We start from the raw sequence: 27,367 nt of genomic DNA, 5'->3' as shown, positions 1-27,367 counted from the left end.
AATTGGAGCCAAGTGAGATTGCTGATGGGATGGAGGGATGTTACAGGGGTTAAAAGTTCCAATGTAAAGAAAACTTTGTTATTCCTTGACTGGACGTATTATAGCTGGAAATAAAAATTGAATGAGAAAAAAAAAATCACTGCATTACACTGGTGAAGTAAAGATTATTGTTCTGATCGGCTCAACGTGTGCGCACGCGCAACACATCTGGAATGTGTTGTTCTTCGAGACAGTAAACGTCTGTATTTAACAGTATCTTGTCATCGTGCTGTTTTGTGTTGGAGAAAGTGTTTTTTTTTTTTTTTATCCAGACGAAGTGTCGTCCCAACAGTAGCCCCACGTTGACATGGCCGGGTGCGACCGACGTCACATTCCTCGCATTCCACGTCGACGTGCCTCTGCGTCGCTGTAAGCCCCGCCTCTCCCCTCCTCCTAAGCCCCGCCCCTCCCCTCGTCAACAACTGGAATCCAGCTATCTATATTTTCGTCAACTAGCACTAGCTAGCCCGCTAACGAGGATTCCACTGCGCCCGTTGGAATAATAATAATAATAATAAGAAAAAGGACATAAACCCCCCCCCCCCCCCCCCAAGAATTAGCTCATCCGGATTAACATGTTTACACTCTCGTTCGTGTGAGATACGCTGCGTCGACAGCCTGTGCCGATGTGCAGCCAATGCGACCTGAAGCACCGACGAGAGCGGAGAGACCGAGGAGCAGCGAACCGTCCTTTAGCCGCGTCTGAGAGCAGCTAGCCGCTCCGGGAGGCAGCGATAGCCGGCGGACGGTAGCGGCAACGGAGCCGAAGGTTTTACCCGCTGGCACAATGAATCGACTTTGACATTGGTGAGTGTGATTTTATTCACCTCACGGTAAATGAAGACGCTCAGAGCGACTGGCTAACCTGTGGGGGGGCTTGTTTGTAGCGGCATCAGTTGCACGGAGCCACGCCTGGGCCATTTAAATGGACGTTAGCTGCCACCGATAAGCGCGAGATAGTCGTTAAAGCGCGTGTCAAAATGACCGTATTCGACAACATTCCGAATGTGCCGTTGTCTGTTTCTTCTCCAGAGAGGACGGAGGCCCGGCTGATTGTCACGTTGGAGTAATCGGAGCTTCATATCTATTGAGGTGGTGCTACTGAGGATTTGTGGCTGAGCAGCAGAGAGTCGTCAGCTTGTCGATGTTGTTTTGATCGTCCCAAGAGCTGCCAACATGATGCCGGTAAGTGTTCACAACCTCAGCTCTGCCAGAGTAGAGGAAAGTCCCATCTAATCCCTCTATTCATTCGACATCCCCACGTTCACTTCCATTGATTTGGACGGTTCAGAATCAAGCCTGAGTGCATAGCTGGATGTGTCCATTACACTTCATAGAGTTTCTTCAAGACCAAATAGGAGAATCATTGAAATGCAGCCATCACAATTTAAAATCCTGTATAATACCTTTAATGTGGTGCAAAGCATTCAGATGTGCCATTCACATTGAACTAATTGATATTATTTCTCTCCTGAAGTACATTTTTGTAGCTGGATTTCTCTAAAAGATTGGCTTACGTGCTGTCGAGTACCACTGTCCGACTGCTCAATGTATTATTTGAAAATACAGGCTTGTGATTTTGTCTTAATCTATAGTTGTATATTGGAGAGAAATAGTGTTTTACGATAGCAGGTTGACCAGCACCTCAATGGTACATCACAATTTCATGTTCAAGTTCAGATTTTACATGATTGCCATCAATGTATAACTTTTACTTGGAAAGAAATGCAGAAGTTACCATTGTGAAAGGTTGAAAAGCTGATTTGTGGGGTCCTCTGTCTGAAACTGGAACTAACAGAACGAATCAGATTTAGATGGAAGTACCGCCGTTGATTCTTTCCCCCCCCAAACACACAAAGTTCAAGCTGGAGCGAGATATTTTTTCTTTCCTGCGGACGCTTCGCTTATCTGTAAATGAGAACAGCTCCTGGAGAACAAAATGCTCACCTGTATCTGCTGTCCCTTATCTGGTGTACTGTACACTATCTCTGTGTTTGCCAAGTTCATACCTGCAGGACTTGCATTCTTCTGAGAGATATGGAAACTTAAAACATTGAAAAATGTGTGAAATGTATACTGTCAGTGCATCTGAGGCTTCTTCCATTCATAATGTAATTCTGCTGTCGCATTTTCCATTTTAAATTGAATCTGTGTCCCGAGTTCTGGAACAAATGTTTGTCATTCTGTTAACAGTGGGTGTAAAAGTGATTGGTGTATGTTGATTCAAGAATAATTTTTATCCTCTTGTTTACCAACCGGTTGTTGTTCAAGACAGTCCCGCGTTGCGAAGAATAGAATACCTGAATGGCAACGCTATGGCAGTCAGGCTTTGTTGGGACTTCTTTTGTTATCTTTAGTGCTGAGAATGCACAGCTGAATTGTGGGAAAAGTGATTACTGGACTTTTGGCCTTCGGGGAGGGGAACATGAACTGCGATGCAGGATAAGTTTACAGACGCTTCAGTAAGGTGTCATCACTTGTGACGGTAATTTCACTCCCGACCCGCTCTTGCTCCAAATTGCTGTGTATCTGGCCCGGGAATGCAGCATCTGAGCAAACAATCCTCTCACGCCATTATTAAAATAGGGTGGGAAATGCAAACAGAGGCTTGAGAAGTTGACCGGCGTTTCAACGCAACAGAGGCTCCGCGGTTGCTGCGGGTTGTTGAGGATCGACGGGCGACTGGAGCCTCGGCGGACAGTCGTACCCCGTGGCACCAACAGGCGATCAGAGTCAAAGAGCCAGTGGAGCAGAGAAGCAGCCCCTACACTCGGTTCTCGCGTGACTCTGGCAGCCAATGAGACCTTGGCAGATCTGGGTCTGTGAGGCTGCGTCGGCTAATGCTCTGTTGTTAAGGGGAACTTTTGAGCCGAGTAGATTGTCAAGTGGCATTAAGCTCACGCTGTGGAACTGGGCAGAGCGTGACTTACAGGAAAAGTCAACGTTGCTCTCGCTGTCGCAGCCGCGCTTCCTATGGACTCGCCGGTTTGAAACGTCTTCAGCCGAGCCGCCACGGTTGGACCACGAAGCAAATATTACATTACTTTTCTACTCTGCTTTTAATGAGCAGATGAAAAGAGCCACGTATTGATTTATTTCACAACTCCCACCTGCTAATCTATTTGTTGTATTGGGTGAATGACATATACATTATTAACTACCCTCTCAGTCTGCTTTTAATAGAAGAGACATATCCTTTGTTAAATAGCGCAACACGGCTTGTAATAATATCTATTATGCATCTATGTCGTTTTTTGCACTACTTTTCAGGAATAATTCTTTTTCCGAGTGAGAATAGAAGCTTCACGGTGAATATGTAATCTCTGCTGTACCAGTTTGCAGTGGCAAAGTCATGGAAGTTGTAACTTGGGTTATTCAGGGTCGAAAATCTTGTGTGCTGCAAAAATAAAGCCCAGCTAATGAAAGGGGATTTTTTATTTATTTATTGTTGCTAATTGTAATGCATGAATACTTCACAAGCTGAGCTTGATTAAATGTTTTGGGTTGTTTCACATCAGTTGTCACATCATTATTTCATTTTTCCGCCATATGGTTCACTGGGGTTTCAACTGGATGCACAATGTTTGGCATAACTGGGTTGTGTTTAATCAATAGATCACATCGTATTTGATATTGGTTAGACGTTTCCACCCCATGTAGCCATGAATAGCAGTCTTTGAATCATCTGCGATTAAGCTGTGTGTGTTGAGTCTGATCATTTATCGACACTGATCATGCTTGACCCTTTTTGTTTTGTACATATTCAGGCTTTAGAATTGAGTCCCTGCAGTAGTTTGAGTGTTTAAGTTATTGCAGTCTCCTTTACTATTACTGTATTTAAGTGGCGTAATTGTATGGGCTATGTGAGAGGCTCTTTCGTTGTCAAATATGAATGTTTCCACTTGAAGTTTTTGCTCGGGAAGCAATATTTCTTTCTGCTTCTCAAGCACCTGTCTTCTTTGAGTGTCATCAATCGACTGGTCCCTTTTCCCACAAAGTTAAATGATCCTCACGTGATGCCTGTTATAGCACTTTGAATGAGGCACGGGAAGCGGTATCTATTAACTCATCCTCAGCCGACGCGCCGTGCGAGTAGGATCCCTGTCCTTCCCGTCACCGTGCCCCCACCTGCCCGCCCTCCCCACTATTGTTTTCATAAAGGAGTCAATGAAAGGCCCGTCCAAGGGACACCAATAGAAGAAGTTGTCGTCACCACCCTCCTCCATCCGCGTCCACCACCCCGTGACGCCCTCGCTCATCTTCTGTCTGGCTGTTTATTTTGCACTAGCTCTGTCTCTCTCCCCTCCCTCACCGAACGACACATGCAGTCAGTGTTTTTTTTTTTTTTTCTCTCTTCCTTGCTCCCTCCCAAGTCTCCTCTGCAGCACTTTCCTAATGCACACGCCACTGTCGGGGTTTAGAGGTCTGCTCGGGATGGCATAACAATTAAGTTCCCATGCCTGCAAAAGCAGCGGAGCTATGATGAAGAGGTTCGTGACTATAGTGTTACGCAGCCTCGTCAACCTCTCCAAGGAGAACCCCATCTGGGCAAAGGAGCATCACCAGCCACCGAAGAAGGAGAGGAAGAGGAAACGGAGGGCGAGCAAGAGATCCAGGAGTATGGGCAGACGCAACTTAGTGAGGGCGGTGGGTATTCCACCAGTGGTCACTCGGCTGGATCACCGGACCGTCTTTTTTTTTTTTTTTTCCTCTGCATGTTTATCAATAGGTAGCTTCTTCAGCTGAGAGCAGAGTTTAAATTGTGCGATAAGTTTGAGTGAGCCGATGTGTGTATCCTGAAGGCTTGGTCGTCTATCCTCTGGGGGAATCCTGGTTTGAAGACCAAGCTTTTTTTTTTTAATTGCTTAATTGTATTCATCCTAATCTACAGCCTTTTGAACTCATTTAGATTAGAATTGCACGGTTTTCCTTCAGAAGAAAAGAAAAGCGTAGATTAAATCTGTATTCAAAGTGGTGGTTGTTGCTCGCCACACTGAGCCGTTGTGTGTGTGTGTGTGTGGTAGTGTATTATGCAGCTGGTATAGAACTCCTGCATCCCTTGGGAATCAGCAAAATAATTATGCCTCAGTGAAGACAACTAATCTATAGGGCGCTTACAGCTCTTTCTTTCAGGTTTTCCCTTCCTTTAATTTATTCACAATAGACTCAGGAACCAACATGAAGCCATGGATGGACATCGTTTCATGTTTGTCAGCTTCAGCACCATTTTCTCTTCTTCATAGTCATTTGGGTCTGAGTCGGCCGGGCAAAGCCACACAGTGAAGTGATCATATGCTTTTTTTATCACGCTGCTGCAGAAAGGATGAGTCATTTTGTTCAGAAAAAGCTAAAAGAGTAACTACAAATGGCAGTGACTAAATCTGGGTAATATGACCGTAGTTAAGGAAGCCGGCTCTTCCCTGCTTTGCATCACCTAAATTGCCACGACTAAAATACGTATATCATCGATTGAGTGTTGTCATGATGCAGTTGAATTGAGTTCAGCCTGATGGAAGACTGACCACCTCATTTAGGAAACTGTATTTAACTGGTCTGATTTGGTCACCGGAGGCTCTGTGAGACATTTATAGGAAAAGTAATGTAGCTCTTGAACTCGAAGTGTTAGATGGGATAAAAATAGATTTGTGGTTTCAGCCTCGGTTGCTGTTCCTGTGAATCATATTGAAATAGTTTACATCCCAAAGTGTTTCTTATTGGGAAGTTTAACATGGACATCACATCAGCTACACCTTCTTCAGGCGGGTTGTAAAACCGGCCAGGAATGGAGTGTCTGGGACGTGAGGTGTGGACGTTCCGAGGTTCTTGACCACCGTGGTGGTCGGGCCGGCGGGCTGGTGGAGGCTGAGAGGAGGCAGGTCGTAGAGTACAGCCGGGCTGAATTGATGTGGAGGTCAGTGAGGCATGAAGGAGCGGCGCTATGCAGCCTTCAATGTAAGAATTTGAGTCTTGAAGTGGATGCAGTTTCGTATGGAGGTTCTGTGTGGCGGATGTTACGTGTTGGATGGATGGATGGTGGTCTGGTGCTGATCTGGGTGAAGCTTATAGGCTTGTGATATTTCAAATGGGAGATGATGAGCAAGTGGACCATTCTGGGTGACTGCTTCCTTCTTCTCCAGTGTAGCCCAAAGAAAAGTGTGTCTTTTCAAACACAGCTTATATTTTTCTGCTATATTTCAAGCTTCCCGTCCATATTTCTCTGCTGTAGACACTTTGGATCTGTGCACTTTATTTTGTGAACTTCTCACCATCCCCTTTCTCTGTTATGCTGAGGTGAGCGAGGACTGTCACATTAAACAGGAAGGCACTCCTCAGGGTTTTCTTTTTTCTTTTTTTTGGGCCACAGGAAACAATGAAAGTCTGCCTGCCAGTGCAGCAGGAAAGAAAACACTGAGTAGATGAGCTGTAACCATGGCCGTAGAGGAGTTTGCTTGTATTAATCAAGATTTACAAGATGTTTTATAAAAAAAATTTTTTTAGATATCACCATATCACTTGTACCTCTCTTCGTGCTCGTCATTTTTCTCAAGAGAGTTGCTGAGTGTTGTAAACTTATTTACCAAAGAACATTTTGTCAAATTGAATGAATGTCATTTTTTCCCCCTCCAACCTAAATCAAAAGTGGAACAGTTCTTTTTTTTATGGCCTACAGAAAGTGTTCAACCCAGTGAGTCAGTACTTTTCAGTGGCTGGATCTTTTTAGATATGATGTATCTGCTTGAACCATCTGGATTTTTTATTTTTTTCTGTTAACTGGCCTTCTTCCAGCATTACTCCTTCAGGGGCATCATTGGGCAATGTGTTTGTGTATGCATGCATGCAGGGCTATTTATTGACACTGCCAATTTGCTTCTGCCATTTGGAAAAAAAAAATAACTGTGACACTGGGGTGGTCACATTAGCATAAATGATCTGTTTTCAGAACAAACCATAAAGAGAGAGAGATTTCAGGCAATTATGCCGTATTTGTGAGGGGGGGGGGTAACAGAACTGTCATAAAAAAAAAAAGTCTGGATTATTGCTTAGTGTTTATCTTCAATGTGTAAGAATGCTTTTCACTCGAAACAGACCAGTGAAGTGGTAATTTTTAGACTTTTACGGTCTATCCAAAAGTCACTTCATACGCCTGAAGTATTTTCTTTGCTTCAATCACGACAATGAAATGACGAGCTGGATGTCACGTATACGGCTTGCCGATTTCCTATCGGTTGCCACGTTGATTACTGTCACCCGTTTCAGGCAGCGACACTGTACAGACCAGTCAATGAGCACGTGTACCACAGACATTTTATCTCGTCCCTCTACTGCTCATGGTGATTGGACTACGTGTATCTAAATGCAGAAGCATTTGAAACACTCTCTTAGCGCAAAGTACTGCATCTTGTTTTTTTGTCCTCCAGTCTTCTGCTCCCAGCTTTAATTTTAAAAGGGTACGTTTGGGAGAGTTGTTAGATTGGATTTGAACCCACCCGAGACCTCCATGGGTTATTTGGAATGTATTTGTAGAGAACTTGGAAAATAGAGGAAACTGCTTCTGTTTTTTTGGGTTGTTTTTTTTCATTATTTGTTTTCTGTTACGTGTTGATTTGAAGCATGCGAAGGCATGCATTGCTATGCTTCACCTTTCAGTCTAAACCGAGTGTGTGTGTTCTTCACCATGTAAAGCCTTAATCACCGTAAACAGACGTGTTGCAGGCACAGGCATGTGTCCGCCGGCAGTTCAAACATACAGTCTGAAAGGAAAATTGTTTTTATCCACACAGCAGGCTTCACACACCTTCAACTTAGAGCGCTGGTTTGCTGTCGCATACCACAGTTTTAAGTGTTTGATCTTGGAGTATGACTCATTTCTCGCCTGTTTTTGCCTTCAGATGATCTTGACGGTGTACCTCAGTGATGGGGAGCAAGCCGTGTCCGAGGTGCCCATCACTCCCGAGACCACGTGCCGCGACGTGGTGGAGTTCTGCAAAGAGCCCGGCGAGAGCGGCTGCCACCTGGCCGAGGTCTGGAGAGGCAACGGTAAGACCAGGCTGATGCTGTGCCGAAATAAAAAAAAAACCCAAACAACACAGGTACACAGAGTCCCTCTCATCGCCATGCGTGGGCAGAAGGATTCATTTCTCAAAGAGGACGAACAGTATGGCGTCTCTGGCTCTGCATGAAGGCGACGTAATCTGAAACCTCATTATCACTGAACCTGACAGGTCATTTGCATGCTTGAGAATTTCATTTTGTGAGGCAGTAGCCTTTAGCCTTCCATATTAATGGTGAGCAGCTCCGTGTTAATGAAAGCTCAGGTGCTGATCGTGGCCTTGTCTGATTCTGAGCGGAAGAACACTGGCCTGGGATTTTTATCTATGAAACAAATGATCTACTACTCCGTCTCCACTTGCCCTTATTACACTGGAATCATCCACTTCAAGAACAAACGTATAGGTCACGAAACGGCTACGTGCCTTACAGTCTGCCTCACTGTCACAACAGATCCCACTCCGTACGAGTGAGTCACTCTGATTGCTCCGCCGCGCTGACACGCCCCGTGTTATCAGCATTTTTTTTCAGGAAGGATGAAAACAACTTCATTAACCCACGTTATGCAATCATGTCAGACCCGGCCTTACAGTGCGGCGTCTGCCCTTCAAAGAAACCTCCCGAAACCTTGTCACAACTTTTCCTACGTTGAGGATGAACGATCGAAAAGGCGATGAACGCAACTGTGCAGCAGTGGAAAGTCGGCCATTTTCTACCATGAACAGGAGACAAAACTTCATTGAATTGAAAAGGAAAACACGAAGACTGTAAGCGTTGCCATTATTAACAAGACCGTGCCAGATGGTTTGAAAGTAACTGCGTTTGAATCTCACGTCAGTACCTTGGTACCGACTGGAATATGGAAACCAGGGATTTTTTTCACGTCGGATGAAATTATTGCAGATATGCGATCACGCCCAAGTTATGAAACGTTATTGTTCATATAAACAGGCTCATTGTTCTGTGAGAAACACCTCACTTTTTCTTTTTTTTAACAGTCTGTGGAAGAACTAGTTAAACGCATAAATCATCATTACATTGAAGTGTTCTGATAAAAAAAATAAACATTTACAGAATGACTAAGCACCCTTTTCTGCTTTCAACAACAGTTCGCACACTTGTTTGCTTCGCGCAAGAAAGTAGTCACTTATTAACCGAGAGAATTCTTCCCTCCGCCGTCCTGCTTTCCAGAGCGAGCCATCCCCTTTGAGCACATGATGTATGAGCATCTGCAGAAGTGGGGACCTCGGAAGCAAGAGGTGAAATTCTTCCTCCGGCACGAGGATTCGCCGACGGAGAGCAGCGATCAAGGTGCGGCACCGTCTCCGTTCGTAGCGCCTCAGAGGAATGGGCGTGGTCGCGTGTGGCCTGGAAATTCCTCGCACCTGCTCTGGCTGGTTTTGCATTGATGGGCACCGGTTATTCCATTGTTACTTCCTCTCTCTGTGTGTGTAATTGCTAGTTTATGCTAGTACCTCCCAGCTGGTACTGGTACCCCCCCCCCCCCCACAACCGGTCACTCATTCACTTCTCTTAAAATTTTAGATTAACCTTTCTTTAAACGGACTAAGACTTAGCATGAAACTGCAGATTACATGCAGTCTTTTTCTTTGTGGCTCTCGGTAATCCTCAGGCATTTAGAATTGAAAAGGCTTTGTCGAATTGGTGGAGAGGAACAAAAAAAAGTTCTTTTGCTGCTTGACGGCACATGTCAAAGGAATAAATCATTTGGCAGCTTTCACACACTCAGTATTAACTGAGTCTTTAGTCATTATAGTTGGATTTAGCTGCACGGCATTAAAAAAAAAAAAAGGCAGGTGTGAAATCTCTCTGATTGTAAGAGTCTCAACTGAGGCCATCACACTGTAAGATCAAAAGACTCAGCAGGGCATTTTTTTAATACTTACATTCAATATTCACAGGTTAAATTGCAGCTAATTCCTATTCGTGATGAGATCCTAATTTGAGGGATATTGAAGATAAAGAGGAACTCGACTTTAAAGTCCTTTTCGTCAAGACTTTCAGTGCCTCTTTTGCTTGAACTTCAATTGAAATGGACAGTTTCCTGTGAAGTCTTAAATATTAATTCTCGTAATCTCATCCGCTAAGCCTTTCTCTTATTAAAAGCTATGAGGTAGGCAGCCCCCTGTAAGCATTGCTAGTCCCACTTCTCAAATCCCTCTGTCGAGTGCAATCACGTCAATGAATTTTCAAACTTGTGTCGACAATAGCCGCTGTCTCTGAAGCTGCACTCGGCTAAGCTTACTTGCATGTGTTGCATTGTGCGTTTCTGGCCCGTGTTTTTGATGGCGGGTGTTTGTTTTTTTCGCAGGGAGTCAGCAATCTCAGGATCAGACAAGTCGGAGGAGTGGAAGTACAGGAGAGAAGCACAATGAGAATGGGGTGAGTAATTAGCCACGTTTAAGTTGTTGAGCTTTTCCATTGTGTGCCCATTGTCCTGCTGACAGTTTCTGACATTTACCGGTACTGTGCGGTTATGTCATATTAAGTGTGTGTACAGAGCACTTTTTTTTTTGGACTGTGGAGGGAAAGCTGGTGGACCTGGAAAACATTTGGAAACATGTTGATCTTGCAGATTCCACATAGAAAGATCAGGACCAGGCTTGAATATGAAGGTTTACTCCGCTACGCCACTGTGTTGGAAAATATACCAAGCTTTAAATGCAGTAAAGCATAACATGACAGTTGATTTAAGTAAAATGCATGTTCGCCAGTGAGTTCAAGTGAGTTTTTGTGTCGACTCGCTACAAAGTGACTCGCTGAGTAAAAGATTTGGAGCTACGAAGGCAAAACCTAATCACCTTTGTATTTTTAAGCGTAGAATTTGGAGCAACTGAAAGTCAGATTTAGGCGACACTGCAAGCTTTCAGAAGGTCGGGCAGATGACGGAGCGAGCCAATGAAACGGTTCGGAATTTTCAAATCAACACAGTGAAGGCGAAGAGAGGCCAAGACTGGAGAGATGTGCCCTTACTTGCATTTTCCACTTAAGACGAGCGGCCGACTCCAGCGTCTGTCAAGTTGATGTCGATAAGAGCGAGAATGCAGTGGTTCTTGTGTCTCGGAGTCAGCCCACGGACGCGGTTTCACTGGGCCGCTTTCTGTGTCCCGATGCCTTCGGTGTTTTTCCATCAGGTGTACCCATTGCACGCGCACGCTCGGGCTTTCAGCTTCGAGACTTGCGTACGAGGAGATGTGAATGTCGCTGATAAGAGCAGCCCCCCGGCGTCGCATCCTTTTGGCTCTCTCTGAGCATCTGTCCTAGATTTCACAATAGTGAAGTGTTGCGGTCAAGGGATTGTAACTAATTCCACCTCAAGGGTTGGGGGGGAAATCCAGCACAGTGGGAGATGCAGGGAGTGTGTTTTTTGTTTTTTTTTAAATAAAATAATAAAAAGATAGTGGCGGCACAGCACAAGATCACCCAGAAGCTATTCCCTTCTCATTAGCCACAGCTTTTGACTTTGCGCTCAGGAACTATCTTGAGGGTGTTCTTCATTTGTTTACAGTGTAAATCAAGTATTAGGAGAGTTTCATGTTGTTGTTGTTTTTTTTCCTGGTTCTGTGCTTCAAACACAGTCTATAAGAAAGAGTCAGGGATAGAAAGTTAGTGGCTTTTACGTCTGGTTTGCTCTGCATGGAGACAGAGAGTGGAGCATTTCAAAAATGTTGGAGATGTAAGGGAACAACGAAAGCAGTTTTTTTTTTTTTATTGATTGTAGATCGGTGTATCGGTTTTTCAAATAATGGCTTCTGTTGAAGATCTATTAATCATCGTACTACTGAGCTATAAAAGCATGTATTTGACAATCATCCATCTGTCTTCTTATATCCCACACTCATTCAAATCCACTCATTCAAGACCCCCCCCCCCCCCCCCCAGTATCTGACTTGGGGTGATCATAGGGTTGATATAGAAAAAACATATAGAGACAGATATTCAAACACACTCGCATGGAAATCCTAGAGTCACCGCTTGGCCTCAAATGCATTTGTTTGAACTTGAGAGGACGCTAGAGTATCTGAATAAAAAAAAAAAAAAGAAAAAAAGCCACATATAAGCAGGGGAATTCAAACTCAGAAATGCAGAAAGCAGAGCCTCGACTTGAACCAGGGACAATGTGGCTGTAAGACCTGAGCACTTCCCACTACACCATTAAGCAGCACCAGGAACCATAAAGTGTGTCTTTTTCTCAATGGAGGGAAAAACAACATTGAACTGAAATACTATTGAATCGTCAAGCCAATGAAAGACGGATGATTTTGGTCACACTACATCAATAGATTGGTCGATGTTTAAAATGTTTATTTTATCCAACGAAAAGCTTAGTATTTAAGAAGTCAGGTCTTTCATCTACTAACAAAACTGAGGCTTAAATAATCACCAGTATTGCACCAAGTAGAACATGAGAAAGTAATAGAAATGGCTCTGTTGTTTTGACAGCCTTTGACACAGTAGATTAGATATGTACAGATCTCTTGGCGTGTTCATGAGCGTCAGTGGGACGGTGTCCTCCCTCATCTGCGACCGCCATGGCGCATGGTGAGCACATGGCCTTTCTCCGATGTGCTGAGTCGGGGTTTTCCTCAAACTCCCCTCTCCTCGCTGTCCGGGTGGGGGTTGGGGGGGGGGAGTTTACTGTGACTGCGTCTCCCTCGGGTGAATTGTCACTGATGCAGTGCCGCCCGAGTGGATTTGAGCGTGGCTTCATGCGTGTGTGCCAGTGGCTTCCCCCGCTCTCCCCATCTCCACGTCGGTTGAGTCACCACGTCCTCCCTGCAGCCGCCGCCACCTCCTCATCCTTCTTTCGAGACATCCTTCTATCAAAATGCCAGGGAGCAAAACACGAATCCCCCCCCCCCCCCCCCCAACAATCCAGGAAAGGTAGAAACGTGTTTTCGTCAGACAAGATGAGCCACAAACATGTCTGCCTCGTTTAATTAAGCTGGACCACTCCCCTTTCATCTCCCTCTGACGTTATCTGCAACCCTTTACATACATGTAAGATTATCTCAGATGGCTGTAAAGCATACATTAAGCGTACAGTATGTCCATGACTAATCTCCTCATCAGTACAGAGGGTTTTATCTCGACCAGCATTCCACAACTGTCGGGCTGCTGTTCGGGGAGTAAAAGAAATCATGACATTTTCCCGCATCATCTCCTCGCTCGGAGCGCTCATCCTAAAGCCAAAGCCTGGAAGCACTTTAGCATTTCAGTGTCGCTTGTCGTTTGGATGCGCGCGTTCACTCTGCGTGCCGCTTCATTGAAAGAGAAGTCTGCCAGCGCGGAAACCGCTTTTAAAGAAACGACGGCTGCAGATAAACAGAATTGAACGTATTGAGCCGGTCTTCCTTTCTGCTGTGAGCTCAGGTTCAAGCTGCAGGAGAAAACTTCACAAAGGACTGTAGAGGTGAAGCCTTTTATTCATCCATGTTGCGGCAGGTTTTACTGAGATTTGTGCTCTGAAAGCAGATTTTATTTTGCTGCATGGAACTGTCGGCTTTACCCACACGATCTGAACTCTATCCCCTCGCTTGTACAGAGGCCGCGTTTGTTACTCGAAATGGAAGTAGTAGTTTTTTTTCTTTCACAACCAATTTCATTCAGAATCCCGAGTGTTGCCTGTCCTTGTTTGGTTTGCGATGGCCGACCTGTATGGTTTAATGTTTTATCATAGAAACAAAGTCTTTGGTGTCATATAACCTTTCAGCAAAGGAGGATCTATTCGTCCTGCTTTGCCAGTTTTTAGGTCTTATCCAGATTATGCCCATATTTAGGTTGAGGGGTTTACGTGCATCTGCTTGCTCTGATCTTTGTTTAGTAGTGGTATATCAAAGTTGCTGCTTCATTATTTCTGTGACGGCAATTTAAAAACAATTTTATATAATACCTGGTAGATACACAGTGGTTATATAACTGGATCAGTTGAAGAGACAGTTGCTTGATTAAAAAGATATCCAGATGTTAAATGTTCTTATGGTTTCCATTTTCCTTGTACTTCTGTAGGAAACTGCATAACATGTCTGGAGGAGAGTGTATCCTGGCTTTACTCGGGACTTTGCAAATCTCAGTGTGAAAAATTCTCAGAAACAACCTTCGGTTCCTGTTTCTGACTATAATAATTGCTTGCACAAACGTGATGATAACCAGGACACTCAATACCACGTAAAGGCAAGATTTGATAACAATATTTTACAAAACGAGCGCTCCCCTAATCGTTTCCAATTCATTCGTTTGTGTAAACGCATAAACTTCAATCCAGATTTCCAGTCCCATTACAGGGGCAAACAGGGAGTCAGCCCATCTGACACACCCACCTTCACAATTTAGAGTCAGAAATGAACACACATTAAATAGTGTATGTTTTTTCGGACTTTGGGAGCGACTGGAGTACCCACACACCCCCGGGGGAGAAGGTGCAAACTGCCTCCAAGGCCTGGGACATTCATCATTATGTTCAACTTCGTAAAAATCATTTTGATGGATTGATATAGCTTTATTTTGAACATGTAAAAAAAAAAACCCAAAATGAAATGGGGGGGGGGGGGAGGAAAGAAAAACATTTAAATGATTAAGCAAATGTAGAAGAGACAACATAATCTGTGTTTGATTCGTGCTAATCTGGATTACACGTTTGAAAGGGAGTAAGGAGAAGTGTGAACGTATTTAATCCTTAATCCTTTAATATGCTTCTTTGCAGACAAGAAACTAGAAAGCAGACGGCCACCTTTTTCCAAGTGGATTCCTATTTAGCTTTGTCGTAACACAACCAGCTGCTCGGTGATTCTTCGCTTCTGACGAATGCAGCAGCCGTTGTCTGCTGGTGGCTGAATGATTCCAGTGCGTCTCTCTCCCGCCCAATGTGACGCAACACAAAGCTCATGCCACATGTAGAAACAACCAGATGACATTTCGCCCTCAGCGGCGCCGATCTCTGTGCTCACTAACTGCTACTCCCTCCACGATGACGACGGGGTTTGGACTCTGAGGAGCTCTCGTGCTGCTTTCTTTACTCCCATAATATGTTGTTGACGTAATCGGCATGTCTGATTTCATCAACTGACATACAATTGATACGACTTGAAACTGAAATTTGCCTGCGGTGACATAAAAACTCACAGGGGCACGTAACTGTTTAGTGTCATTGCCACGTGGTGTTTACATTCATTTACATTTTCTTTACAACGGTCGAGCTGTGCAGCCAAAACGAGACCGATGTTTTAACTTTGAGAAACGTGTGTGTTTGTGTGTATATAGGTGGGGAACCAGCGTGTGGAGCTCACCCTGTCGGAGCTGCAGGAGATGGCCACACGGCAACAGCAACAAATCGAGGCTCAGCAGCAGATGCTTGTTGCGAAGGTAGCGTCTCTGTCCTCTTATCTTGCTTACAGTCCATCTCGGTGTGCTATTTCTTCAAGGCGCATTCACTACAACCGCGATGAATCACTGCATCCGTTACGGCACTCAAATACATTATGATGTTCTCTGTGTGGCCTTCTTATGTACTAAATGTCCAAATAAGAGAGAAGCCAGACGTTAAGCACGTTAAACCTTTTGTGTCTTCCTGATGTGTTGTTCAGCCTGATTGCACAGGCTGAGCACTCGTTTATAAAAGTTTTAACACTGCAGAATTCAAGCTCCTTCGAGGAGCTTGTCCCGATGGCTGCGCCGCACATGACTCATGTAAACACTGATTTTGACGTGTGTGATCCATCAGTGACATCAAGATTTGAATGGAGCACGCCTCCACACTATATGCCTATACTATCTATCACTTTCAGTGGATTTCAGGACACCCAGTCAGCCAGTGATATGCTGATCACTCATACAAAACCCAAGTCCACCGTCAACGCGTCGATACACTATTTACTGCCTTTGTTGTGATTTCTGGAAAGTAGGCCCACTCAAAGCCCCGCAGTCATTTGGAAACCTGGTCCTATCCTTTCCTATTTTAGGACATTAACTGGAGCAGTTCTCAGTTGGGTAGAGATGAAGTCATCTGACCCTTTCTTCAGCCTTCAGACTATCTTGACACGGCGCAGCATTTCATTTCACGCACACACTTCAGTGACTTAGTCTGGATTCAGGCGATGTCTGCCACGGCGCTCTCGTGTCAAGTTTGACTGGAGTTGTATTAATTCCTCTGCTCAATGAAAACCTAAGAATTTGATCATTCCCAAGGTTTTTCAGAGCATTGATACAGTTAGTTTTTTTCCTCTTCAGTTATTTATTTATTTATTTGTTTTTGTGCGAAATAACAAACCATCTCTTGTCTCTTTTGTTAAGGAACAGCGTCTGCGTTATCTGAAGCAGCAGGAGCGGCGCCAGCAGCAGACCGTGTCGGAGACTGAGAAGCTGCAGAGGCTAAAAGAGCGCGTTGAGAGCCAGGAGGCCAAGCTCAAGAAAATCCGGGCAATGAGGGGGCAGGTGGACTACAGCAAGGTCATCAATGGCAACCTGTGTATGTATCCCGACAATAAATCCAGATTTCTTTTCAAATGGGACACTCCTATGTTCATGACAAGTGTAAATCGGATTCAAGTTGGGTTGTTGGGAGTTCAAATCCACACAGTGTGGCTTGACTTCCTACTTCGTTTCCAAGAATTTCCCTCCATTCTATTCACTTTTCTCAGAAGGAAACGGCTGAGAGGATATTACAACACTGCCACCGAGTGGCTGAATCTTTCATTTAATTTTCCTTTGATGAAACTGGTCTCCTTTGTTTGGGTCGCATGAAAGATGATACTGTCAGGAATGCTGTGTGGAAACGAATTGTATTTGGCAAAAACTTCCTTGCAATTGTTTTTAGAAAGTACTTTTATATTTTAACATGTCACCGTACTAATAAGTTGACTTTAGTTGTATAGTGCAATTTCAACACTTGAGCTGTTTCAATGACACTTTATACAATATTATGAGTAGAATGTGAATTGTTTACCGAATAAGCCATATATTTTGACAAATTGAATCATAACCCAAGCACCATGAAATATGTAAATAGGTAAATTATTGCAATCGCTCAACCCGAGTGCACCTAAATGTTTATTTGCATTGTTTTATCTTTTGTTCAACTGGCTTGTTCTTGTTTGTTTTTTTTGTTTTTTTGCAGCTGCGGAGATTGAACAAGTGAGCAGCCTGTTCCAAGAAAAGCAGACGGAGTTACAGTCCGCAGTTCTGAGGGTGGAGCAGCTCAGCCTGCAGCTGGAGGACCTGCGGAGAGGAAAGCTCAACGGTATCCAGACCGCACTGGGGGGCCAAGTAACCGGCGCCGCAGCCCTCGAGCTTCGTAAGCTCTACCAGGAGCTTCAGGTAATGTGGAATACATTTAACAGTTCATCTCTCTCTCTCTCCTGACCCAAGTTGAAGAAGGATGTATTTTCTTTCAAAAGAGTCGACACATACGTGAATGTCCCCATTCATTATCCTCAGATTCGAAACAAGTTGAACCAGGAGCAAAACAGCAAGCTGCAGCAGCAGAAGGAGATTCTGAATAAGCGCAACATGGAAGTGACGCTCATGGACAAGCGCATCAGTGAGCTCCGGGAACGCCTCTACAAGAAAAAAGCTGAGGCACGTCAAAAAGAGAACCTTCCTGTAAGACTAGGCGCACTTAAAGTGTCCCTGAAATAATTCTATTAAAATACACCAGTATTTAGCATTATTTTCCCCCTTTCGAATGATATATGACACACCAATGACAATCACACCACTATCTTGCTCTTGAGCGCCGAACGTCTAAATATGCCTTTAAATCTCCCGCCCTGTGAATCTGACCTAGTTTTCCCAACTTGCCGTAGTTTTGCGCTGTGACGTATGAGGGGTTATTTACTTCCGCCCACAACAGCTGATCGTAGCGTCTTGTTTACATGTGCTCTGCATTATCGCGTTATTTAGCAGTTTTTTAGAGCCATGCCTAAGCGTTGTGTTGCGGCTGGGTGTTCCCAAATGCCCAGTCCGTCTGTAAGTGTCCATAAATTCCCAAAAGATCAAACTTTGAGGAGATTATGGACAAAACAAGTGCAGCGCACTCGCTCCAACTGGACACCAACAGAGGCCTCCTATCTCTGCAGTCAACATTTCACAGATGACTGTTACGAAACAGCACCCGCAATCCGAGAGTCACTTGGTTTTGCTGTGAAGAGGAAACGTATCCTGAAACCTGGTTCTGTCCCCACCATTTTTAAACGGCTTTTTAACGGATTTTTAAACCCAACCTTCAGTAAGTCTTTTTAAAACCTGCTAAAACTTAAGACAAATAGACCAATAAACTTTGCAAAACACCCACTCTGACACAAGGGTAAATACCCGGTCACACACAATATGTGCACACGGGTAAATACCCGGTCACGCACAATATGTGCACACGGGTAAATACCCGGTCACGCACAATATGTGCACACGGGTAAATACCCGGTCACGCACAATATGTACTCACGGCTCAAACATGTATGGTTGAACGCCTTGATTTTCTTCTAATTCTTCCTCCGATGATTCCTCTCCTTCATCTTCGTCCAAAACCAACGATACGTCACTTAAATCTTCGCTAACATCGCTCCTAGGTGCTTCTGTATCGCCAAACCCCTCCATTCTTCAATCAGCTGATGTTGTTTTGGCTGGGACATATAACCCCTCGTACGTCATATCCGGTCTAGCTCAGGCGGCTCACATTTATGGCCCGCAAATATACCGTCGTCTGCTGCATCATGTAAAGTCAATTAAAAGGGTCGGAATTCGGACTTTTATCTGGGAATGTTATATACCTTTCGAAAGCATATTTATTCTTCTTTCTAAAGATGAAATCTGAAAAACATTTCAGGGACACTTTAACACTTCTCCTAAGATTGTTTTGACCCGTCTCTTAAAAGTCAACTACGCTGAGTTCATGGCTGTCGCACAAGACACACACTGAATAAATGCTGCTTATCTGAGGTTTGAATCATGTAAATAATGACAAAGCATGATTGTTTTACTTTGTAGGGATCAGATATAGACCTTTTCCTAGGAAAACATGCACAAACAGGAGGTGGGAGTGAGATCTTAGTGATGCTTCATCAAATCCAAGTTTAACACTACATTAAACCAGTCTTTATAAAACAAAGGGCAATAGACACATTTAGAAACCTTTGCTGCTAATGACACCTCATATTGTTGGACTGTTGAGTCTCCACAAGATTTTAAAGCTTATTTCTCTTTCAGACACTTTTTTTTTCCAGAAGATATAGTAGTTTTCATCTGAATGTTAGTTTTATAACCTTTCCTTCAGATTCAATGGTAAATAAATGGCACATAATGATGAGACACGGGTAAAAATTGACCTTCAGAAAGCCATTTTCGTCTTCAACCGTTGTGACATCTCCCACGTCTCCTCGTGCAGCTGAACAGAGCCAACGGGCCCCCCTCTCCTCAGCCGGCTCCTGGCACTCTGGGCCGCGTCGCTGCCGTTGGGCCCTACATCCAAGTTCCCGTGCCGGGTCGACAGGACGGGGGCTACACCCTGCCGCCTGATCCACTCAAGCCTCAGACGCTGGGTGTTAATAATCAAGCCAACCACGGCCGCCTCAAATCAGGTCAGTCAAAACAAAAACAACAACAAGAACAACAAAAAAAAAACTTGTTTTGTTCCTAAAATACTGGCAAACACGTGAAGCTGAACAAGCTTTTCCTCTGAAATCAAAGGGTGTTGCTCTGCATAAATGAATCACTGTAAAATTTGATAGAAATCCTCTTTGTGGATTTTGCTTTGAAATGTGTGTGAATGTGGGTAATCGATTACAGAGAGATCCCTTGTAAATTGCCGCACGAGCAAGTGTCCGACGCGAACCGGCCGCCCAGCGCACAGTTTGGATAAACCATAAATTGGCTTCTTCAGTTTCAACTCTCCCCCGAGCCGTTTCCTCTCCTGACCTCTCTGTTGCTTTCCCCGCCTGGACTTGATTCCTGTGTTTTTTCCTTTTCCTCTCCTCCTCTAACCTCACTTTCTCCCTGTGTTGTGTGAACTGTCCGTCCCTCCCCTTGTCTCTCCTCCTCTCTCATGTGTCCGCGCTGTCCTATCTTTGTAACGCTTCACTGGGTTTGGGGTCGGGGGCGGCTGTTCCCGGGGCAGACGGTGCGCGAAAGCCTCCCGGCCCTTGGAAAGTGTCTGATTTAGACATCGTTGTGGACCCGGTACCCCCGACACTTCCAGAGTCCCACCCGGGCCCTGGAGCCACCACTGGCTCTGACGGCACGTCTCGTGAGTGCACAGTGCTGCATTAAAAAAAAAAAAAAAGGACATGGCACCCTCTGAACCTTGTCTCTCGACTGTAGCACAGGATCGACAGTTTGTACTCCAGTCTGACCTGAAACCAGCGTTTTTCAAAGTGTGGGGCGAACTGGGGGCTTCAGGGGGAATCAAATGTTTTGCGTGTTTCTTTTGAATAGAATCAATTATGTGTAATAGAAGTGTAATAGAAAGGAACTAAACAAAGAAGGCACTCTGTATCCTGCAGGACAGTGTTTTCTCTTCCTTCAGGAAAGTAGTTTTTAAAGTCGGACCTCCAGATTTTCCCCTCAGACTGAATTCTGAAGCTTCAATTATAAGACTATATTTATTTACTTATTTCAGATGAGAACAACTTGAACATCTGCTGCTGTAGATTACCTATGAATCTCAACAGATATTAACAAGACTCTGTTACGAAATGGGGAAGTACAGCGAATTCCAGCGTTCAACTGGGGATCGGTACCGAGAAGGGGCGCGGTGTGTTTGAAACTCTGTGGGGAAGACTCTCCGTCCCACACTTTGAAAACCTCTGCTCTCAACCCAACACATGGCTTATTCTTCATTCAGTGTTTTCCTATTACCAGACCTGGGTTCCTCTATTCGCCGATCGTTGCCCTTATTCCCCAGCACAGATGTGGCAGGGCTGATTCACGCAGACAACAAGGCTCTGGCGTCTTGTTTGTTCATAATCGCTGATTGATGACATCAGTGACTTTGTGTAAAATTCTGTTTTTGTTTTCCCGAAGCACAAATTATGTTTGTCTTTCCATTTGGGTGGTCCACTTCGTGGATTTGATAAGGCCTTCCGAGTAGTGTGGCGCCATGTCGAAAACACAAAATTCCCCATCCTTGATTGCAGTTGCCATCGCACTGACAAAGCGCTGCTGATCCTGTGCGTGTTTGTACACTTCTGAGAAGGTTCAATGAGTCGAGTGCCTCATAGATTTTCCACAAAGAAATCTATAACCTTGTGGCTTCGTTCTAATTTTCATAAACACCCCAACTCTAACATTCACACCGCATCCTCACAACGACTGGCTGTGAGACGTCACAATCCATATGCACAAGAAACAGAGCTTGTGCATGTTGTTTCATTTGACTCACTTAGGTCTTGTCCACATGTACACAGATGTTTGTTTGTTTTTTTGTTTTTTTAGCAAATGCAAGTCTATTCCTTAAAAAATGTCTAGTCAGAGTGAAGGTTTTATTAATATTTGGTGTTGTGATGTTGATGTTCACGAATGAAAATCGTGATTTTTATCTTTTTACATGAGATGATGGCATCCTTGTTTGTTTACATCGTTTTTAAAACAATCTTTTTTTATGTGTTTCCATGTTAGTGCAGATGAGAAGCGCCATAATGTTTTTGTGCATGTGGACTAATCCCTCCAAACAATCACTCCTGATAATCCGTGAAAAACCCAGATGAAGATATTTTCCCCTCGTTAGTGCCGCTTTAAATATATTACAGACCGAACCGACACAATTGTTCGTCATCGCATGAAAAGTGTCGCTGTATGTCACAAAAAATACAAAACTGTGACTTTTTAAGAGAGTCGATTTGGTTGACACTGTCGCATCCGATGAAACCAAGCTATTGGACACTTTTCTGCTATGACGGGTCAATATGTCTTATGTGCAAATGTAATGAAGTCTCAAACTCTCAATACAGCAGCATAACACATTTTTGTGTGTTTCCTTGTTTGTTTTTTTTCTGTTCTGTAATATTTCTTCCCCCCCCTTTCTGTCTTTACTTTCTACCATTCCTTCTTTTAAACCTGCCAATGTTTAATTTAGTTTTGGGACCTTCGCTTGTTCCACACCTGAACCCTCCATTAGAAAGTGTTGATTTTAATGGTAGTCACTAAATCACAAATGTAGATTCAGTAGAGAAATACTAATGTGTTTACATTCATTGCCATCGTTGTTGTGAAGTGAAGGCTGGGGATTTCCGTCCTATTGATCAATAAACCTCTTCAAGGACAAAGAGGTTATAAAACATATTAAGGCACTTAAGATGTGGAGGAACAAAGGATTTAACATTTTTTTCTCAAAGTCGAGAACAAGATGATTTCTCTTTAGCAAAACAAAAACAACAACAACATACAAACAAATTAGTTTTCACAATTCTGTGCATATGTAAGTAATTCTAAACTTTCAAGTGTGTTTTCTTTTTCTTTCTTTTTTCCGATAGCTGATTAATAGGACCACCTATGAAAATCCTAAAGCCTCCATCAAATACCGATCCCGAGTGAAAATATTGTGCTGCTGTTTGTTAAATTCTGTCTGTCACTAACACTTAATCATGAAGGAAACACATTTCACATCATATCAATACGGAGATGTTCTCGTGGATGTGTTTTATTACCATGAATTTTTTTTTGCTCACTGTCGTGTGTTTGTATCCCAGCTAATGACACCGGCTGGCCTCCTGTTGGTAAGACCAACACTTCTTTAAAGCCTCCTGAGAGACGAGACTCAGGGACCGATACCCAGGGCAAGAGCCCCCCCTCAGGCTCCCCCGTCGCTCCAAGTGCAGAAAAGGTCAGTGTTGATACTGGGGTATTAAAGCTGCTTTATCCAGGTTAGAAATGCTGAGTTGTGACCGTTTTAAAAAAATATATAATTTCCTGCCATTTCTCAGGTGCTAGATTCCAAACTGGCGGTGTCTTCCCCCGCCATATCCAAGCCACAGCCTCCACCGTACGGCTCCCACCTCACCTCTGCAAACTCAGCCAGCTCCCTGGAGCGCCGCAAAGACGCACCCCCTCCCCCCCGCCCGCTCCCGAATCCCCCGACTCCCGCCTGGCCCCGAGTGGCCCCCTCCACGGGCTCGTCCTCCCAGCAAATCCAGCAGCGCATCTCAGTGCCACCGAGTCCCACCTTCCAGCCCAACGCACCGCTCTTCCCGCCGGGGCTGAGCGAGCGGCTGGACCCCCCGCCGGCCATGGCAGTGCGCCCCTTCATCCCAGACAGAGGGTCGCGGCCTCAGTCGCCCCGCAAGGGCCCGCCGACCATGAACTCCAGCTCCATCTATCACATGTACCTCCAGCAGGCAGCGCCAAAGAGCCAGCCACTCAAGCCTGCTCTGAAAGCAGGTAAGAGAGAGGTGGCGTTTTGTTTATTTTTGCATTTGAGACTGTGATTTTACAGATTTTTCAGATATACTTTGTGCTTTTATTTTGGTATTCGCTGCTGCTGTTGTGGCATTAATCTCCAGGAAGATAGAACGGATGGATGATCCTTCATTACATCTTATGAGTAAAAAAAGTCTAACTGTGTACTTTAATTCCGCCGTGTCTGTTTGCAGTGTACGGGAAGCCCGTTCTCCCCTCCAGTTCCACCCCCCCCTCGCCGCTGCCGTTCGTCCAGGCGGGAGGAGCTTTCCCGCTGCTCCAGCCGAGCACTGAAGACTGTTTCGACGGAGACTTCGACGACCACGACGGCTTCCAGCACTTGGAGCCGTCGGCGCCCCCTCCCAGCGTGGAGAACATCCCGCGGCCGCTCAGCCCCACAAAGCTGACGCCCATGGTGCATTCTCCACTGCGTTACCAAAGCGACGCCGACCTCGAGGTGCTCCGTAAAAAGTTGGCCAACGCGCCGCGGCCGCTGAAGAAGCGCAGCTCCATCACAGAACCAGAGGGCCCCAGCGGGCCCAACATCCAGAAGCTGCTCTACCAGAGGTTCAACACGCTAGCGGGAAGCATCGAGGGTAACGGAGGCGGCGGGTCCGGAGGCGGCAACGGTGCGGGTAACGGGACGCCGTTTTATCAGCCGGCGAATCCTCCCGGGTACCTGGGCGGAGAGTCTCTGGCGGATACAGACAATGGGAACCTCCTCTCGGAGACGCTGCTACCGCCACCGCCAGGCGAGGAGGAGCTGGAGTCGGAGGCCGCGCCCAACATTACTGATGCAAATGACAATGATCCAGCGGCCTCGCCAGTGGAGGGCCGGGGGGATCTCGCCGAAGCCGAGGGGCCGGAGGAGGAGGAGGAGGAGGAGGACGAGGACGAGGACGACGACAACAACAACAACCTGGGAGGCCCCGAGGCTTCTCTGCCGAGCCCCGTGCTGGAAGTCAGCACGCCGGAGGAGAGCGGCACCGCCACCTCACAAGCACTGGTGAGACATGCCTCGCACATTTTCGAACTGCATTCAGGTCATCCCCGCGAAACGAAACTGACATGCTCTCTTTCCGACGGCGAAGGAGAAGCGCACAAACCTAAAGAAGCCCAACTCGGAGCGCACCGGCCACGGCTTCAGGGTGAAGTTCAACCCTCTGGCTCTGCTGCTGGACGCCTCGCTGGAGGGAGAGTTCGACTTGGTCCAGAGAATCATCTACGAGGTTTGTGTCGTCCGCCCGCGATCGCTTGATCTGGTCCGTCCGGCGATCGCGCGAGCGCCAATCTCTTCCGTTGGGTTCCTCTGGCGACTAGGTGGAGAATCCCAGCACTCCCAACGACGAGGGCATCACTCCTCTGCACAACGCCGTGTGTGCGGGACATCACCACATCGTCAAGTTCCTGCTGGATTTCGGTGTGAACGTCAACGCCGCAGACAGTGACGGATGGTGAGTCGCGGCGCCGCCGGAGGATGAGTTCGGTGTCGCTGCTCGGCATTCAATGTGTCTACTCCTCTGTTTTTTGTGCGCTCCGACAGGACTCCTCTTCACTGCGCCGCGTCCTGCAACAGCGTTCACCTCTGCAAGTTGTTGGTGGAGTCGGGGGCGGCCATCTTTGCCAGCACCATCAGTGATGTGGAGACCGCCGCAGATAAGTGCGAGGAAATGGAGGAGGGCTATATCCAGTGTTCCCAGTTTTTATATGGTGAGAAGCAATAAACCTCCAGCAGTTACAATGATTCACATTGACGTTCATCTGCGGAGGTCTGGAGTTCCTGGATGTCGACGGTCTGTTGTGGACTCTCATTCAGGTGTTCAGGAGAAGTTAGGCGTGATGAACAAAGGAACGGTGTACGCTCTGTGGGACTACGAGGCCCAGAGTCCAGACGAGCTGTCATTCGGCGAGGGAGACGCCATCACCATCCTGCGCCGGCAGGACGACAGTGAGACAGAGTGGTGGTGGGCGCGGCTGGAGGACAACGAAGGCTACGTGCCCCGCAACCTGCTGGGGGTAAGTTCTTCCCGTGCATTTAACCCCTCCTACCCGTAGTTAACATCAACTGTACATAGTCGGGGGCATTTGGGAGCTGCTGGGGTCAAAGGTCAGGCTCAAGGTCACACTGGAGCATACTGTATCAGCAGTGGGATTCAGACCTGATTTATTCCCGCCATTAAATAATATTTACTGTTTTTGGTCTGACAAACTTTTGTAATCGCCGGTGGAGAGGCAGTAATATGACGCAGGACAGAATGGATTCATGCATTGATTACTTTTTGAGTCTGTATGTTTTATTTTACTGATAAAAATTTTTTGCCAATCATTTTAAAAGCTTTTTAAAAAATTCTGCATTAAAAAAAAAAAATAAATCCCATATATTTATTGTAATCCCTGCATAACTGTATTTACAGTGGTTCAGTTTCTTCACTTGTTGTTCAGCAGTGGTGATAATCTTGGTAATCTAAAGAAGTAAAATTGCAGATAGATCTGGTTTTCCTCTTTAATATCAGTGAACAAAAGGACAAAATCTCTGAATAGTTCAGCTTGTGTTGTCTTGTAATTGGTTGATTTTATTTCAGTTAATGGTTTGTTTCACTGTGATGAAGTGCACAGCTTTAGAAATAAATACTTCATGTACAGCAAATACTAATAGGATAAACTAAATAGCAACAAATATGCAGGTCAGTTGAATCACATGTAATATTTCTCCTCTTGTTTTTCGTTTGCTTGCAGCTCTATCCAAGAATCAAACCTCGTCAGCGCTCCCTGGCCTGATGTCGCTCTCCGATGGTCTGTGGCTGACCACTGGAGCGTGTGACGCAACCAAGAGCAGAGAACAAAAAAAACAACAAAAAAACAAAAAAAAGGAGCCTGGTGCTCTTTCTGATTCCTGTGGCCATAACCTCTCCGCCCCCCTCCCCCCTCCCTCCCACCCGGCCTCGTGCTTCTCACAAAAATCCTTTTCTCCAAAGCACCGGGCACAAAAGACTCTGACACATATATTTAACATCTGCACACACACAGTCAGTCACAAAATGAAACAAAAGCACTGCAAATTTATTGACTTCATGCTGACACCCCCCCCCCCCCCCCCCATCCCCCCCTTCCTTCCTCCATCACATTCCCACCGATCGCTCCGTCATGGTCCCGACTTGGAAACCCCCCCCCCCAGTTCAGTGCCAGCTCTTTAACAGACACGAGTGTGAGGAGTCGGACGTTAATACTTGTCTCAGTATTTCTCGCAGCGTTCACAGCTCGACAGTGACGCTGGTTTACATGACACTATCTGCTAACTGGAAGTTCATCTTTTAAAGGATGAAAAGTTGCTGATTTTGTTTGTTATTTTTCGTCAGTGAAATGTCATTTAGGTTATTGGACATGAAATATTTTTTTAAAAAACCTAATTTGATTCTAACGATATGAGAGAAAGGCAGACTCACTCTCGAACCTGACCACCAAAGATGAATAGAAATTTAACAGATATAATTCTATTGCAATTATAAGAACAAAGATAATCAGTTGACTTGCTGCTATGAGTCCAGTTATGACTAAAGTTGTTCTGGATGTTCTCATGAAGCAGAAAATGCATTTTGTTTTAAGGGGGAAAATAGACGTTATAAATCTAAAGTATTAAATACTCTGGCCAGTCTAAAAAAAAAAAAGATCCCACTGTATTGAAAGTGACTATAGATCGATAGCTCACTCATTGTCATGGATTTCATTTCACCAACATCGTTGCAAGATGTGATTTTTTTTTTTTTATTTCTGCGTCATCTGTTCAGAATTTGGATGCAGGATTGTTGTGGATGTGTGGCAAGAACATTAATAAAGCTTAAGTGAGCCTTTGAACAATCTCCGTTTCTGTGGTGTGTGA

At 45.2% G+C, this 27,367-nt stretch overlaps 1 protein-coding gene across 1 annotated transcript; it reads left to right on the top strand.

The window, feature by feature from the left end:
* Positions 1 to 553: 553 nt before the first annotated feature.
* Positions 554 to 27,345, top strand: ppp1r13bb (protein phosphatase 1, regulatory subunit 13Bb). Its single transcript, XM_080514106.1, has 18 exons — positions 554 to 846; positions 1,072 to 1,224; positions 7,929 to 8,076; positions 9,280 to 9,399; positions 10,421 to 10,491; positions 15,370 to 15,471; positions 16,399 to 16,573; positions 17,222 to 17,421; positions 17,542 to 17,706; positions 19,487 to 19,679; positions 22,785 to 22,918; positions 23,019 to 23,472; positions 23,685 to 24,496; positions 24,582 to 24,719; positions 24,811 to 24,944; positions 25,034 to 25,200; positions 25,307 to 25,506; positions 26,227 to 27,345. The coding sequence occupies exons 2-18, from the start codon at positions 1,216 to 1,218 to the stop codon at positions 26,266 to 26,268; spliced, it is 3,264 nt and encodes a 1,087-aa protein (XP_080370232.1). The 5' UTR covers positions 554 to 846; positions 1,072 to 1,215; the 3' UTR covers positions 26,269 to 27,345.
* The last annotated feature ends 22 nt before the right edge of the window (positions 27,346 to 27,367 follow it).

Source organism: Blennius ocellaris (assembly GCF_963422515.1).
Source record: "Blennius ocellaris genome assembly, chromosome: 18".
Classification (NCBI taxonomy): domain Eukaryota; kingdom Metazoa; phylum Chordata; class Actinopteri; order Blenniiformes; family Blenniidae; genus Blennius; species Blennius ocellaris.
The sequence above is the reverse complement of the archived record's forward strand: the minus strand, read 5'-3'. Positions and strand labels throughout refer to the sequence as shown.